This window comes from Nicotiana attenuata, unplaced genomic scaffold (assembly GCF_001879085.1).
Source record: "Nicotiana attenuata strain UT unplaced genomic scaffold, NIATTr2, whole genome shotgun sequence".
Classification (NCBI taxonomy): Eukaryota; Viridiplantae; Streptophyta; class Magnoliopsida; order Solanales; family Solanaceae; genus Nicotiana; species Nicotiana attenuata.
Window position 1 is genome coordinate 140,870 of NW_017670272.1, and position 12,479 is coordinate 153,348.

Here is a 12,479-nt window from a genome sequence, read left to right on the forward strand (position 1 = left end):
TGACCTATTATGGAAAATGGATCGTGACAACATGGTATCAGAGCACTAGGTTCACGTAGGTCTCACGAGTTATGGGCAAACCAGATAGAGTCTTGTTGATCGGTACGGAGACGTCTGTATTTATCTTCGAGAGGCTATAGGGTATTAGGAAAGACTACTCTTTATTCATTTCCCGTCGTGCAATGCTGAGAGTACTAAATTTCCCTCTTCTATTCTCTCACAGATGGTGAGGACTCGTACCGCCGATGTTCCGGACCCGGGAGGAGCTGCTCCCCCCGTTGCTAGAGGCCGAGGTAGAGGCCGGGGGAGGGCACCGGCCCGTGGTAGGGGGCGAGGGCATCCCAGAGCCGTTCCAGATTCACCACCGGCAGATCCTACTATTGAGGAGCAGGGCGAGGTGACTGCAGCTGAGCCTACCCCGGCGGATTTCATGACAGCACCGGGATTTCAGGAGGTCATGGGCCGCATGTTACGGTTCATGGACACTATGACTCAGGCTGGTTTATTTCCAGTAAACCCAGCTATTTCTCAGGCAGGAGGGGGAGCCCAGACCCCTACCGCTCAGGTTCCAAGCCATGCAGCTGCAGTATATCAGACTCCGGGTGCACTACCCGTAGATGGGGTTCAGCTAGTTGCTGCAGCGGCACCCCAGCCCAGGCCAACTATGGATGGTGACCCACAGAAGCTGTTAGACAGATGGACCAGGCTTCACCCTCCAGTCTTCGGGGGTGAGCGTCATGAGGTTGCTCAGGACTTTATTGACCGATGCAGGGACAGACTGCACAACATTAGGATATTGGAGTCGCATAGTGTTGACTTCACTACTTTCCAGCTGGAGGACAGGGCCCGTAGATGGTGGCAGTCCTATATTCTTGGCAGGCCAGCGGGCTCTCCTCCCCTCACTTGGGGTGAATTCGTGCAGTTATTCTTGGACAGATATATTACGCCCTCTGAGAGGGAGGAGCTGCGGTACCAGTTTGAGCAGCTCGAGCAGGGACAGATATCTGTGACCGACTACGAGGCGAGGTTCTCTGAGTTGTCCTGCCATGCACTCATGATACTTCCTACAGATGCAGAGAGGGTGCAGAGGTTTGTCGCAGGGTTGCAGCCCGGGATTCGGTTCAGTATGGCTTGAGAGGTAGAGATGGGCACTGGGTATCAGCTAGTAGTCGAGATTGCTCATCGGATTGAGGGGTATCGCCAGAGGGGTAGAGAGCAGATACAGCAGGATAAGAGAGCTAGGTTCTCCGGCGAGTTCAGAGGTGCCCCAGCTAGGGGCAGAGGTCAGTTTGGGAGGGGCCAGTCTAGTAGACCACCCGTTTCAGCACCACCACCTGCCCGGGGGCCTCCAGCGCGCCCCTATTTCAGTGTTATGCCAGAGAGTTCCTACCGCCCGCCAGCTATTCAGGGTTCCTCCTGTGGGCACTCAGGCCCCCATGGTCCCCCTGACCCTTATTTCAGTGCCATGCCGGAGAGTTCAGGTCGTCCTCCAGCCATCCAGGGTTCTTCTAGTGGGTATTCAGGTCAGCAGACTCAGGCTCCGGGGCAGCAGGTTATGGTGCTTAGGGCGTGCTACGAGTGTGGAGATCCGGGACATCTGAGGAGGACTTGCCCCAGGCTTAGGGGTAAGGCAGTACAGCAGGGCCAGCAGCCCCAGACTCCGGCGCCAGCCGCTCAGCCACCTAGAGGTGGAGGGCAGACGGGTAGAGGCCATCCTAGGGGTGGAGGTCAGATAGGGAGAGGTCAGCTAGTCACTCCCCAGTCAGGTGGGGGCCAGCCATCAGGTGCCCCAGCCAGATTCTATGCTCTTCCAGCCAGGCCGGATGCATTAGCCTCAGATGCCGTCATCACAGGTATTATTTCCGTTGGTGGCAGAGATGCTTCGGTATTATTTGATCCAGGGTCTACTTATTCATATGTATCGTCTCTGTTCGCTCGCTTTCTGGTTGTTTCTCCTGAGCCCTTGGGTATTCCTGTTCATGTGTCCACTCCTGTGGGTGATTCTGTAGTTGTGGATCGGGTCTACCGGTCCTGTGTGGTCACTTTCTGTGGTCTCGAGACTAGAGCGGATCTTCTGTTGCTGGACATGATCGACTTCAAGGTCATCTAGGGCATGGATTGGCTATCTCCGTATCACGCCGTCCTGGATTGCCATGCCAAGACTGTTTCACTAGTGATGCCAGGGTCGCCAAGATTGGAGTGGAAGGGTTCCACAGCTGACATGCCTAGCAGGGTTATTTCTTTCCTGAAGCCTCAACGTATGGTTGGGAAGAGATGTTTGGCTTACTTAGAGTATGTTCAAGACACCACTGCAGCGTCTCCGACGATTGATTCAGTGCCAGTAGTACGAGAGTTCGCCGATGTGTTTCCTTCTAATCTGCCCGGCATGCCTCCGGATCGTGATATTGATTTCTGCATTGATTTGGCCCCAGGCACTCAGCCTATATCCATTCCACCGTATTGTATGGCCCCTAAGGAGTTAAAGGAATTGAAGGAGCAGCTAGAGGAGTTGTTAGCAAAGGGGTTTATCAGGCCCAGTGTATCGCCTTGGGGCGCACCAGTGCTATTTGTGAAGAAGAAGGATGGGACCATGCGGATGTGCATTGATTACCGCCAGTTGAACAAGGTCACCATCAAGAAAAAGTACCCGTTGCCTTGTATTGATGATTTGTTCGATCAGCTTCAGGGTGCCAGGGTGTTCTCTAAGATTGACCTGAGGTCAGGATATCATCAGCTGAAGATTCGGGATTCGGATGTTTCGAAGACTGCATTCCGGACTAGATATGGCCATTATGAGTTTCTAGTGATGTCCTTTGGCTTGACCAATGCGCCAGCAGCATTTATGGATCTGATGAACAGGGTATTCAGGCCTTATATTGATTCCTTTGTCATCGTCTTCATTGACGACATCTTGATATACTCGCGTAGCCTGGGAGAGCACGAGCAGCATTTGAGAGTAGTGCTTCAGACCTTGCGAGAGCAGCAGCTGTATACTAAGTTCTCCAAGTGTGAGTTTTGGCTCGAGTCAGTGGCATTCTTGGGGCATATTGTGTCCGGAGAGGGTATTAAGGTAGATCCTAAGAAGATTGAGGCAGTTCAGAGTTGGCCACGTCCCACTTCAGTGACCGAGATCAGGAGTTTTCTGGGGTTAGCAGGTTATTACCGGCGATTTGTGCAGGGCTTTTCATCCATTGCATCACCCTTGACTAGACTGACTCAGAAGGGTGCCCCGTTCGTTTGGTCCGATGATTGCGAGGGGAGCTTCTAGATGCTCAAGGCAGCTTTGACTACGGCACCAGTTCTTGTATTGCCTTCCGGTACGGGGATGTATACGGTGTATTGCGACGTTTCACGCGTTGGTCTGGGGTGTGTGCTGATGCAGGAGGGGAGAGTTATTGCATATGCCTCGTGTCAGCTGAAGATTCATGAGAAAAATTACCCTGTTCACTATATGGAGTTGGCGGCGATTGTTCATGCTCTTAAGATATGGAGGCACTATTTGTATGGGGTGCCTTGCGAGGTTTACACCGATCACCGCAGCCTACAGCATTTGTTCAAGCAGAGGGATCTCAATTTGAGGCAGCGCAGGTGGCTTGAGTTGCTGAAGGATTACGACATCACCATTCTTTATCATCCAGGCAAGGCGAATGTGGTCGCGGATGCCCTGAGCAGGAAGGCGGAGAGCATGGGTAGCCTAGCATTCATTCCAGCAGAGGAGAGGCCACTGGCTTTGGACATCCAGTCCTTGGCTAACAGACTTGTGAGGTTGGACATTTCAGAGCCCAGCCGAGTTCTAGCATGTGTGGTCGCCCAGTCTTCGTTATTGGGGGAGATCAAGGCCCGGCAGTATGATGATCCACATCTAGCAGTCCTCAGAGAGACGGTACTTCAGGGAGGTGCCAAGGAGGTTTCTATTGGCGAGGATGGTGTGCTGCGGCTCCAGGGCCGTCTATGTGTTCCTAATGTTGATGGTCTCAGGGAGCGGATTCTGGAGGAGGCCCACAATTCGAGGTATTCTATTCATCCGGGAGTCACGAAGATGCATCGTGACTTGAGGCAGCACTACTGGTGGCGGGGGATGAAGAAGGACATAGTGAAGTATGTGACTAAGTGTTTGAATTGCCAGCAGGTCAAGTATGAACATCAGAGACCAGGCGGCCTACTTCAGCGGATGCCTATACCAGCGTGGAAATGGGAGCGCATTACCATGGATTTTGTAGTTGGGTTGCCGCGGACTTTGCGGAAGGTTAATTCAGTGTGGGTCATCGTGGATAGATTGACCAAGTCGGCTCATTTCATCCCCGTGGCGACTACTTATATAGCGGAGAGGTATGCTCAGATCTATATTCGGGAGATAGTCCGGTTGCATGGTGTGCCGGTGTCCATCATATCAGACAGAGGCCCTCAGTTCACTTCCCATTTCTGGAGAGCCGTGCAGAGTGAGTTGGGGACTCGTGTAGAGCTTAGCACAGCGTTCCATCCTCAGACCGACGGAGAGTCTAAGCGGACGGTGCAGATTTTGGAGGACATGCTTAGAGCATGCGCGATTGATTTTGGAGGGCAGTGGGATCAGTTCTTGCCCTTAGCGGAGTTTGCATACAATAACAGCTACCAGTCCAGCATAGAGATGGCCCGTACGAGGCTTTATATGGTAGGCGTTGTCGCTCTCCTATCGGGTGGTTTGAGCCTGGTGAGGCTAAGATACTTGGCACAGATTTAGTACACAATGCCTTGGATAAGGTAAATATGATCCAGGAGAGCACAGCCCAGTCCAGGCAAAAGAGCTACGCGAATCAAAAGGCACGGGATGTATCATTTATGGTGGGCGAGAAGGTTCTCTTGAAAGTCTCGCCCATGAAGGGCATTATGAGGTTCAGGAAGAAGGGCAAGTTGAGCCCAAGGTTTATTGGCCCCTTTGAGGTGTTGAGCAGAGTTGGGGAGGTTGCTTATGAGCTTGCTTTTCCCCCTAGACCCAGTCTTTCATGTCTCGATGCTTCGGAAGTATCATGCCGACCTATCCCACGTGTTGGACTTCGGCACCGTTCAGCTAGATGAGAGCTTGGGCTATAAGGAGGAGCCATTTGCTATTATTGATAGATAGAATCGCCAGCTGAGGTCCAAGAAGATTTCTTCAGTGAAAGTCCAGTGGAGGGGCCAGCCGGTCGAGGAGGCGACCTAGGAGTCCGAGCAGGACATGCGGAGCAGATATCCCCACTTATTCAGCAGTCCAGGTACTTTTCTATGCCCGTTCGAGGACGAACGTTTGTTTAAGAGGTGGAGAATGTAACGACCCGACCGGTTGTTTAGCCTTTTTAAACCCCGTTCCCCTGTATAAAGCCTCCCGTAATTGCTTTAGCTAGTTTACGAATTGTGGGGGCGATTGGTTCGGGGATTGGTAGAGTTTTGAGTAAAAATATGCCCATTTGCTTCTTTAGGATTTCTTAAAAAGACCAAGTTTGACTTCGGTCAACATTTTGGGAAAACGGGCCCGGATTCGTGATTTGGCAATTTCTGAGGGTCCGTGGGAAAATATGGGATCTGGGCGTGTGTCCGGAATCGAATTCCGAGGTCTCGGGAGCCCCGAGCGTCAAATGACCGAGGCTCGAGTGAAGTTAGAAAGTTGAGAAAAGGCTGAAGGCTGCTGCTTCTGTCACAACCGCATCTGCGGTTCAAGGACCGCAGAAGCGGGACCGTAGATGCGGTCAAATGATCGCAGAAGCGGCCCAAGGCAGGCCCAAGGGAAGCCGTAGATGCGGCCTTATTTCCGCAGAAACGGTTCCGCATAAGCGCTTCTCAGACCGCAGATGCGGTCCAGCCTCACTTAGCCCAGAGCCGCAGATACGGCCTTATCTCCGCAGGTGCGGGACCGCAGATGCGGTCCCCAAACCGCAGAAGCGGAAATCGCTGGGCAGTGAACTCTTTTAATTCGAACTTAAGTGCATTTATTTCACATTCTTCTCCACACTTGGGCGAAATTGGGGCTTCCAAAGAGAGGGTTTCCATATATCATCACAAGGTAAGTAATTTCCACTCTCCCTTAGCTTAAATACATGAACATTAGATAGATTATTCTTTCCACTAGAAATTAAGTAAAAATCAAGGGTTAGAGCTAGACCTAGGGTTTTGATAAAACTAAGATTTAATCATGTAATTTACTATGTAATGAACTAGAAATCATATATTATCGATCCTTATGGCATAGAGAACAATTTCCTTCGAAAAATCTCGGAATCCGGGTGCGTGGGCCCGGGATCGGAATTTAGGAAACTTGTGGGAAAGGTTGGGAAATTACTTAAATGGTTAGAATTCGGCCTTTTGAGCCTTTATTGACAAGTTCTTACCTATTTTAACTAGTTTGCGATCGTTCGGCTTCGAATTAAGAGCTTGGGCTTGTTCTTGATATTCGGGAGCGCGCTTGGAGCGAGGTGAGCCTCCTTTCTAACTTTGTGAGGGGGAACTATCCCCATAGGATTAATAATTGAATAATTGTGCTAAATGCGGGGGCTATGCACGCGCTAGGTGACGAGAGTCCGTGCGTAGCTACTACTATGTCAATGGTCCGGGTAGCTTAGGACCCACATTATGTTTATTTCATATGACTTTATTTAATATCTTGTTACAATGAGCACCTAGGATATGCTAGGGATTTTAAAAAGGGAATAAGAACGTACTTGTATAAATGTTGAAGTCTTGCTTGGCAATTATGACTATTGATGTGCCTTGTGTGTATAGTTGATATTCCTACTTATTTGTGGATCGGGCCGATCGCCTCGGTATGAATAGATGCATCTATAGGCGCGCCTTCGACCCTCGGCAAGTGCACAGTTTATTTCTGTAGGATCGAGCCATCGGCTCGGCATATTTGCGCATGCTTTTATAGCTTTGCCTGAGTTTTTTAACTATTAGAATTACACTTTCATGACTCGAAAGGAACTGATAATTGTGAATAAAGTAAGTGATTAATCGGAATCTCAGCGAGAATATGATTTATATGCCTAGTTGTAAACTGTTGCCTGTTATAGATTTTTATTGTTAACTTAAACTTATGATATTATTTGGCCCTAGTGAGTGTCAAGTCGACCCCTCGTCTCTACTCCTTAGAGGTTAGGCGGGATACTCACTGGGTATATATTGTTTATGTACTCATGCTACGCTTCTGTGTTTAAATGTACAGGGTCTGAGGCAGGTGGATCCGGTTATTTCTCTGGTGCGCAGTTGTGAGCAGGCTTGGGACTTCTACGGTGAGCTGCTTTTCCTTCCATGTCGCTCCGCAGCCGAAGAAGTCTCTCTTTGTACTGTTATTTCTGTCTATTCTAATCCAGACAGTAGGGTAGTGTAGTATTCTTTTGGTTGTATATTCTACTAGCTGCCCGTAGCTTGTGACACCAGGTTCTGGCACACACACGTTAGTAGACATTTACTTTTGGGTTGTATAACTATTTTGATACCTTATTTACCACTCTTCGCCTTAACTTTGAAAATCTGTTATAATTAGTTTTTGGTAAAAGTAAAATGAGGACTTAAATTACACTTCCACGTTGGCTGGCCTGACAATGGTGTCGGGTGCCATCATGACCTATTATGGAAATTAAGTCGTGACAACATGGTATCAGAGCACTAGGTTCATGTAGGTCTCACGAGTTATGGGCAAACCTGATAGAGTCTTGTTGATCGGTACGGAGACGTCTGTATTTATCTTCGAGAGGCTATAGGGTATTAGGAAAGACTACTCTTTATTCATTTCCTGTCGTGTAGTGCTTAGAGTACTAAATTTCCCTCTTCTATTCTCGCACAGATGGTGAGAACTCGTACCACTGATGTTCCGGACCCGGGAGGAGCTGCTCCCCCCGTTGCTAGAGGCCGAGGTAGAGGCCGGGGGAGGGCATCGGACCGTGGTAGGGGGCGAGGGCGTCCCAGAGCCGTTCCAGTTGCACCACCAGCAGATCCTGTGGAGGACCCTATTATTGAGGAGCAGGGCGAGGTGCCCGCAGCTGAGCCTACCCTGGCAGATTTCATGACTGCCCCGGGATTTCAGGAGGTCATGGCCGCACGCTACGGTTCGTGGATACCATGACTCAGGCTGGTTTATTTCCAGCAGACCCAGCCACTTCACAGGCAGGAGGGGGAGCCCAGACCCCTACTGCTCTGGCTCCAAGCCACGCAGCTGCCGTATATCAAACTCCGGGTGCACTACCCGCAGATAGGGCTCAGCCACCTGCTGCAGTGGCACCCCAGCCCAGGCCAGCTGTGGATGGTGACCCACAGAAGCTGTTAGACAGATGGAACAGGCTTCACCCTCCAGTCTTCGGGGGTGAGCGTCATGAGGATGCTCAGGACTTCATTGACTGGTGCAGGGACAGACTGCACAACATGAGGATATTGGAGTCGCATGGTGTTGACTTCACTACTTTCCAGCTGGAGGGCAGGGCCCGTAGATGGTGGCAGTCCTATATTCTTGGCAGGACAGCGGGCTCTCCTCCCATCACTTGGGGTGAGTTCGTGCAGTTATTCTTGGACAGATATATTCCGCCCTCTGAGAGGGAGGAGCTGCGGTACCAGTTTGAGCAGCTCGAGCAGGGACAGATGTTTGTGACCGACTACGAGGCGAGGTTCTCTGAGTTGTCCCGCCATGCACTCATGATACTTCCTACAGATGCAGAGAGGGCGCGGAGTTTTGTCGCAGGGTTGCAGCCCGGGATTCGGTTCAGTATGGCTCGAGAGGTAGAGATGGGCACAGGGTATCAGCTAGTAGTGGAGATTGCTCGTCGGATTTAGGGGTATCGCCAGAGGGGCAGGGAGCAGATACAGCAGGATAAGAGAGCTAGGTTCTCCGGCGAGTTCAGAGGTGCCCCAGCTAGGGGCAGAGGTCAGTTTGGGAGGGGCCAGTCTAGTAGGCCACCCGTTTCGGCACCACCACCTGCCCAGGGGCCTCCAGCACGTCCCTATTTCAGTGCTATGCCAGAGAGTTCCTACCGCCCGCCAGCTATTCAGGGTTCCTCCAGTGGGCATTCAGGCCCCCATGGTCCCCCTGACCCTTATTTCAGTGCCATGCCGGAGAGTTCAGGTCGTCCTCCAGCCATCCAGGGTTCTTCCAGTGGGTATTCAGGTCAGCAGACTCAGACTCCGGGGCAGCAGGCTATGGTGCCTAGGGCGTGCTACGAGTGTGGAGATCCGGGACATCTGAGGAGGACTTGCCCCAGGCTTAGGGGTAAGGCAGTACAGTAGGGCCAGTAGCCCCAAACTTTGGCGCCAGCCGCTCAGCCACCTAGAGGTGGAGGGCATACGGGTAGAGGCCGTCCTAGAGGTGGAGGTCAGGCAGGGAGAGGTCAGCCAGTCACTCCCCAGTCAGGTGGGGGCCAGCCATCAGGTGCCCCAGCCAGATTCTATGCTCTTCCAGCCAGGCCGGATGCATTGGCCTCAGATGCCATCATCACAGGTATTATTTCCGTTGGTGGCAGAGATGCTTCCGTATTATTTGATCCAGGGTCTACTTATTCATATGTATCGTCTCTGTTCGCTCGCTTTCTGGTTGTTTATCCTGAGCCTTTGGGTATTCCTGTTCATGTGTCCACTCCTGTGGGTGATTCTGTAGTTGTGGATCGGGTCTACCGATCCTGTGTGGTCACTTTCTGTGGTCTCGAGACTAGAGCGGATCTTCTGCTGCTGGACATGATCGATTTCGAGGTCATCTTGGGCATGGATTGGCTATCTCCGTACCACGCCGTCCTGGATTGCCATGCCAAGACTGTTTCACTAGTGATGCCAGGGTCGCCAAGATTGGAGTGGAAGGTTCCACAGCTGACATGCCTAGCAGGGTTATTTCTTTCCTGAAGGCTCAGCGTATGGTTGGGAAGGGATGTTTGGCTTACTTAGCTTATGTTCGAGACACCACTGCAGCGTCTCCGACGATTGATTCAGTGCCAGTAGTACGAGAGTTCGCCGATGTGTTTCCTTCTGATCTGCCGGCATGCCTCTGGATCGTGATATTGATTTCTGCATTGATTTGGCCCCAGGCACTCAGCCTATATCCATCCCACCGTACCGTATGGCTCCTAGGGAGCTGAAAGAGTTGAAGGAGCAGTTGGAGGAGTTGTTAGCAAAGGGGTTTGTTAGGCCCAGCGTATCGCCTTGGGGCGCACCAGTGCTGTTTGTGAAGAAGAAAGATGAGACTATGCGGATGTGCATTGATTACCGCCAGTTGAACAAAGTCACCATCAAGAACAAGTACCCGTTGCCTCGTATTGATGATTTGTTCGATCAGCTGCAGGGTGCCAGGGTGTTCTCTAAGATTGACCTGAGGTCAGGATATCATCAGCTGAAGTTTCGGGATTCATATGTTCCGAAGACCGCGTTCAGGACTAGATATGGCCACTATGAGTTTCTGGTGATGTCTTTTGGCTTGACTAATGCTCCAGCGGCATTTATGGATCTGATGAACAGGGTGTTCAGGCCTTATATTGATTCNTTTACCACTCTTGGCCTTAACTTAACTTTGAAAATCTGTTATTATTAGTTTTTGGTAAAAGTAAAATGAGGACTTAAATTACACTTCCGCGTTGGCTGGCCTGACAATGGTGTCGGGCGCCATCATGACCTATTATGGAAAATGGGTCGTGACAACATGGTATCAGAGCACTAGGTTCACGTAGGTCTCACGAGTTATGAGCAAACCTGATAGAGTCTTGTTGATCGGTACGGAGACGTCTGTATTTATCTTTGGGAGGCTATAGGGTATTAGGAAAGACTACTCTTTATTCATTTCCCGTCGTGCAGTGCTGAAAGTACTGAATTTCCCTCTTCTATTCTCTCACAGATGGTGAGGACTCGTACCGCCGACGTTCCGGACCCGGGAGGAGCTGCTCCCCCCGTTGCTAGAGGCCGGGGGAGGGCACCGACCCGTGGTAGGGGGCGAGGGCATCCCAGAGCCGTTCGAGATGCACCACCGGCAGATCCTATTATTGAGGAGCAGGGCAAGGTGCCCGCAGCTGAGCCAACCTCAGCGGATTTCATGACAGCACCGGGATTTCAGGAGGTCATGGGCCGCATGCTACGGTTCATGGACACTATGACTCAGGCTGGTTTATTTCCAGCAGACCCAGCTACTTCTCAGGCAGGAGGGGGAGCCCAGACCCCTACTGCTCAGGCTCCAGGCCATGCAGCTGCAGTATATCAGACTCCGGGTGCACTACCCGCAGATGGGGTTCAGCCAGTTGCTGCAGCGGCACCCCAGCCTAGGCCAGCTATGGATGGTGACCCACAGAAGCTGTTAGACAGATGGACCAGGCTTCACCCTCCAGTCTTTGGGGGTGAGTGTCATGAGGATGCTCAGGACTTCATTGACCGGTGCAGGGACAGACTGCACAACATGAGGATATTGGAGTCGCATGGTGTTTACTTCACTACTTTCCAGCTGGAGGGCAGGGCCCGTAGATGGTGGCAGTCCTATATTCTTGGCAGGCCAGCGGGCTCTCCTCCCCTCACTTGGGGTGAGTTCGTGCAGTTATTCTTGGACAGATATATTCCGCCCTCTGAGAGGGAGGAGCTGCGGTACCAGTTTGAGCAGCTCGAGCAGGGACAGATGTCTGTGACCGACTACGAGGCGAGGTTCTCTGAGTTGTCCCGCCATGCACTCATGATACTTCCTACAGATGCAGAGAGGGTGCGGAGGTTTGTCGCAGGGTTGCAGCCCGGGATTCGGTTCAGTATGGCTCGAGAGGTAGAGATGGGCACAGGGTATCAGCTAGTAGTCGAGATTGCTCGTCGGATTGAGGGGTATCGCCAGAGGGGTAGAGAGCAGATACAACAGGATAAGAGAGCTAGGTTCTCCGGCGAGTTCAGAGGTACCCCAGCTAGGGGCAGAGGTCAGTTTGGGAGGGGCCAGTCTAGTAGGCCACCCGTTTCAGCACCACCACCTGCCCGGGGGCCTCCAGCACGCCCCTATTTCAGTGCTATGCCAGAGAGTTCCTACCGCCCGCCAGCTATTCAGGGTTCCTCCAGTGGGCATTCAGGCCCCCATGGTCCCCCTGACCCTTATTTCAGTGCCATGCCGGAGAGTTCAGGTCGTTCTCCAGCTATCCAGGGTTCTTCTAGTGGGTATTCAGGTCAGCAGACTCAGGCTCCGGGGCAGCAGGTTATGGTGCTTAGGGCGTGCTACGAGTGTGGAGATCCGGGACATCTGAGGAGGACTTGCCCCAGGTTTAGGGGTAAGGCAGTACAGTAGGGCCAACATCCCCAGACTCCGGCGCCAGCCGCTCAGCCACCTAGAGGTGGAGGGCAGACGGGTAGAGGCCATCCTAGGGGTGGAGGTCAGATAGGGAGAGGTCAGCTAGTCACTCCCCAGTCAGGTGGGGGCCAGCCATCAGGTGCCCCGGCCAGATTCTATGCTCTTCCAGCCAGGCCGGATGCATTAGCCTCAGATGCCGTCATCACAGGTATTATTTCCGTTGGTGGCAGAGATGCTTCGGTATTATTTGATCCAG

At 51.9% G+C, this 12,479-nt stretch overlaps 1 protein-coding gene across 1 annotated transcript; it reads left to right on the forward strand.

Annotated features, from left to right (window-relative positions):
* The first annotated feature begins 1,465 nt into the window (after nucleotides 1-1,465).
* Nucleotides 1,466-9,225, forward strand: LOC109237079. Its single transcript, XM_019403332.1, has 5 exons — nucleotides 1,466-1,688; nucleotides 8,201-8,311; nucleotides 8,654-8,721; nucleotides 8,776-8,845; nucleotides 8,984-9,225. The coding sequence occupies exons 1-5, from the start codon at nucleotides 1,466-1,468 to the stop codon at nucleotides 9,223-9,225; spliced, it is 714 nt and encodes a 237-aa protein (XP_019258877.1).
* The last annotated feature ends 3,254 nt before the right edge of the window (nucleotides 9,226-12,479 follow it).

What these genes read in the sequence shown, in the direction of transcription:
- LOC109237079 (XM_019403332.1), top strand. Translation starts at nt 1,466, where the DNA reads ATGCCGGAGAGTTCAGGTCGTCCTCCAGCCATCCAGGGTTCTTCTAGT. An exon ending in AGCCGCTCAGCCACCTAGAG is followed by an intron (nt 1,689 to 8,200) that starts GTGGAGGGCAGA and finishes CACTACCCGCAG; the next exon opens with ATAGGGCTCAGCCACCTGCT. An exon ending in GGTTCAGTATGGCTCGAGAG is followed by an intron (nt 8,722 to 8,775) that starts GTAGAGATGGGC and finishes CGTCGGATTTAG; the next exon opens with GGGTATCGCCAGAGGGGCAG.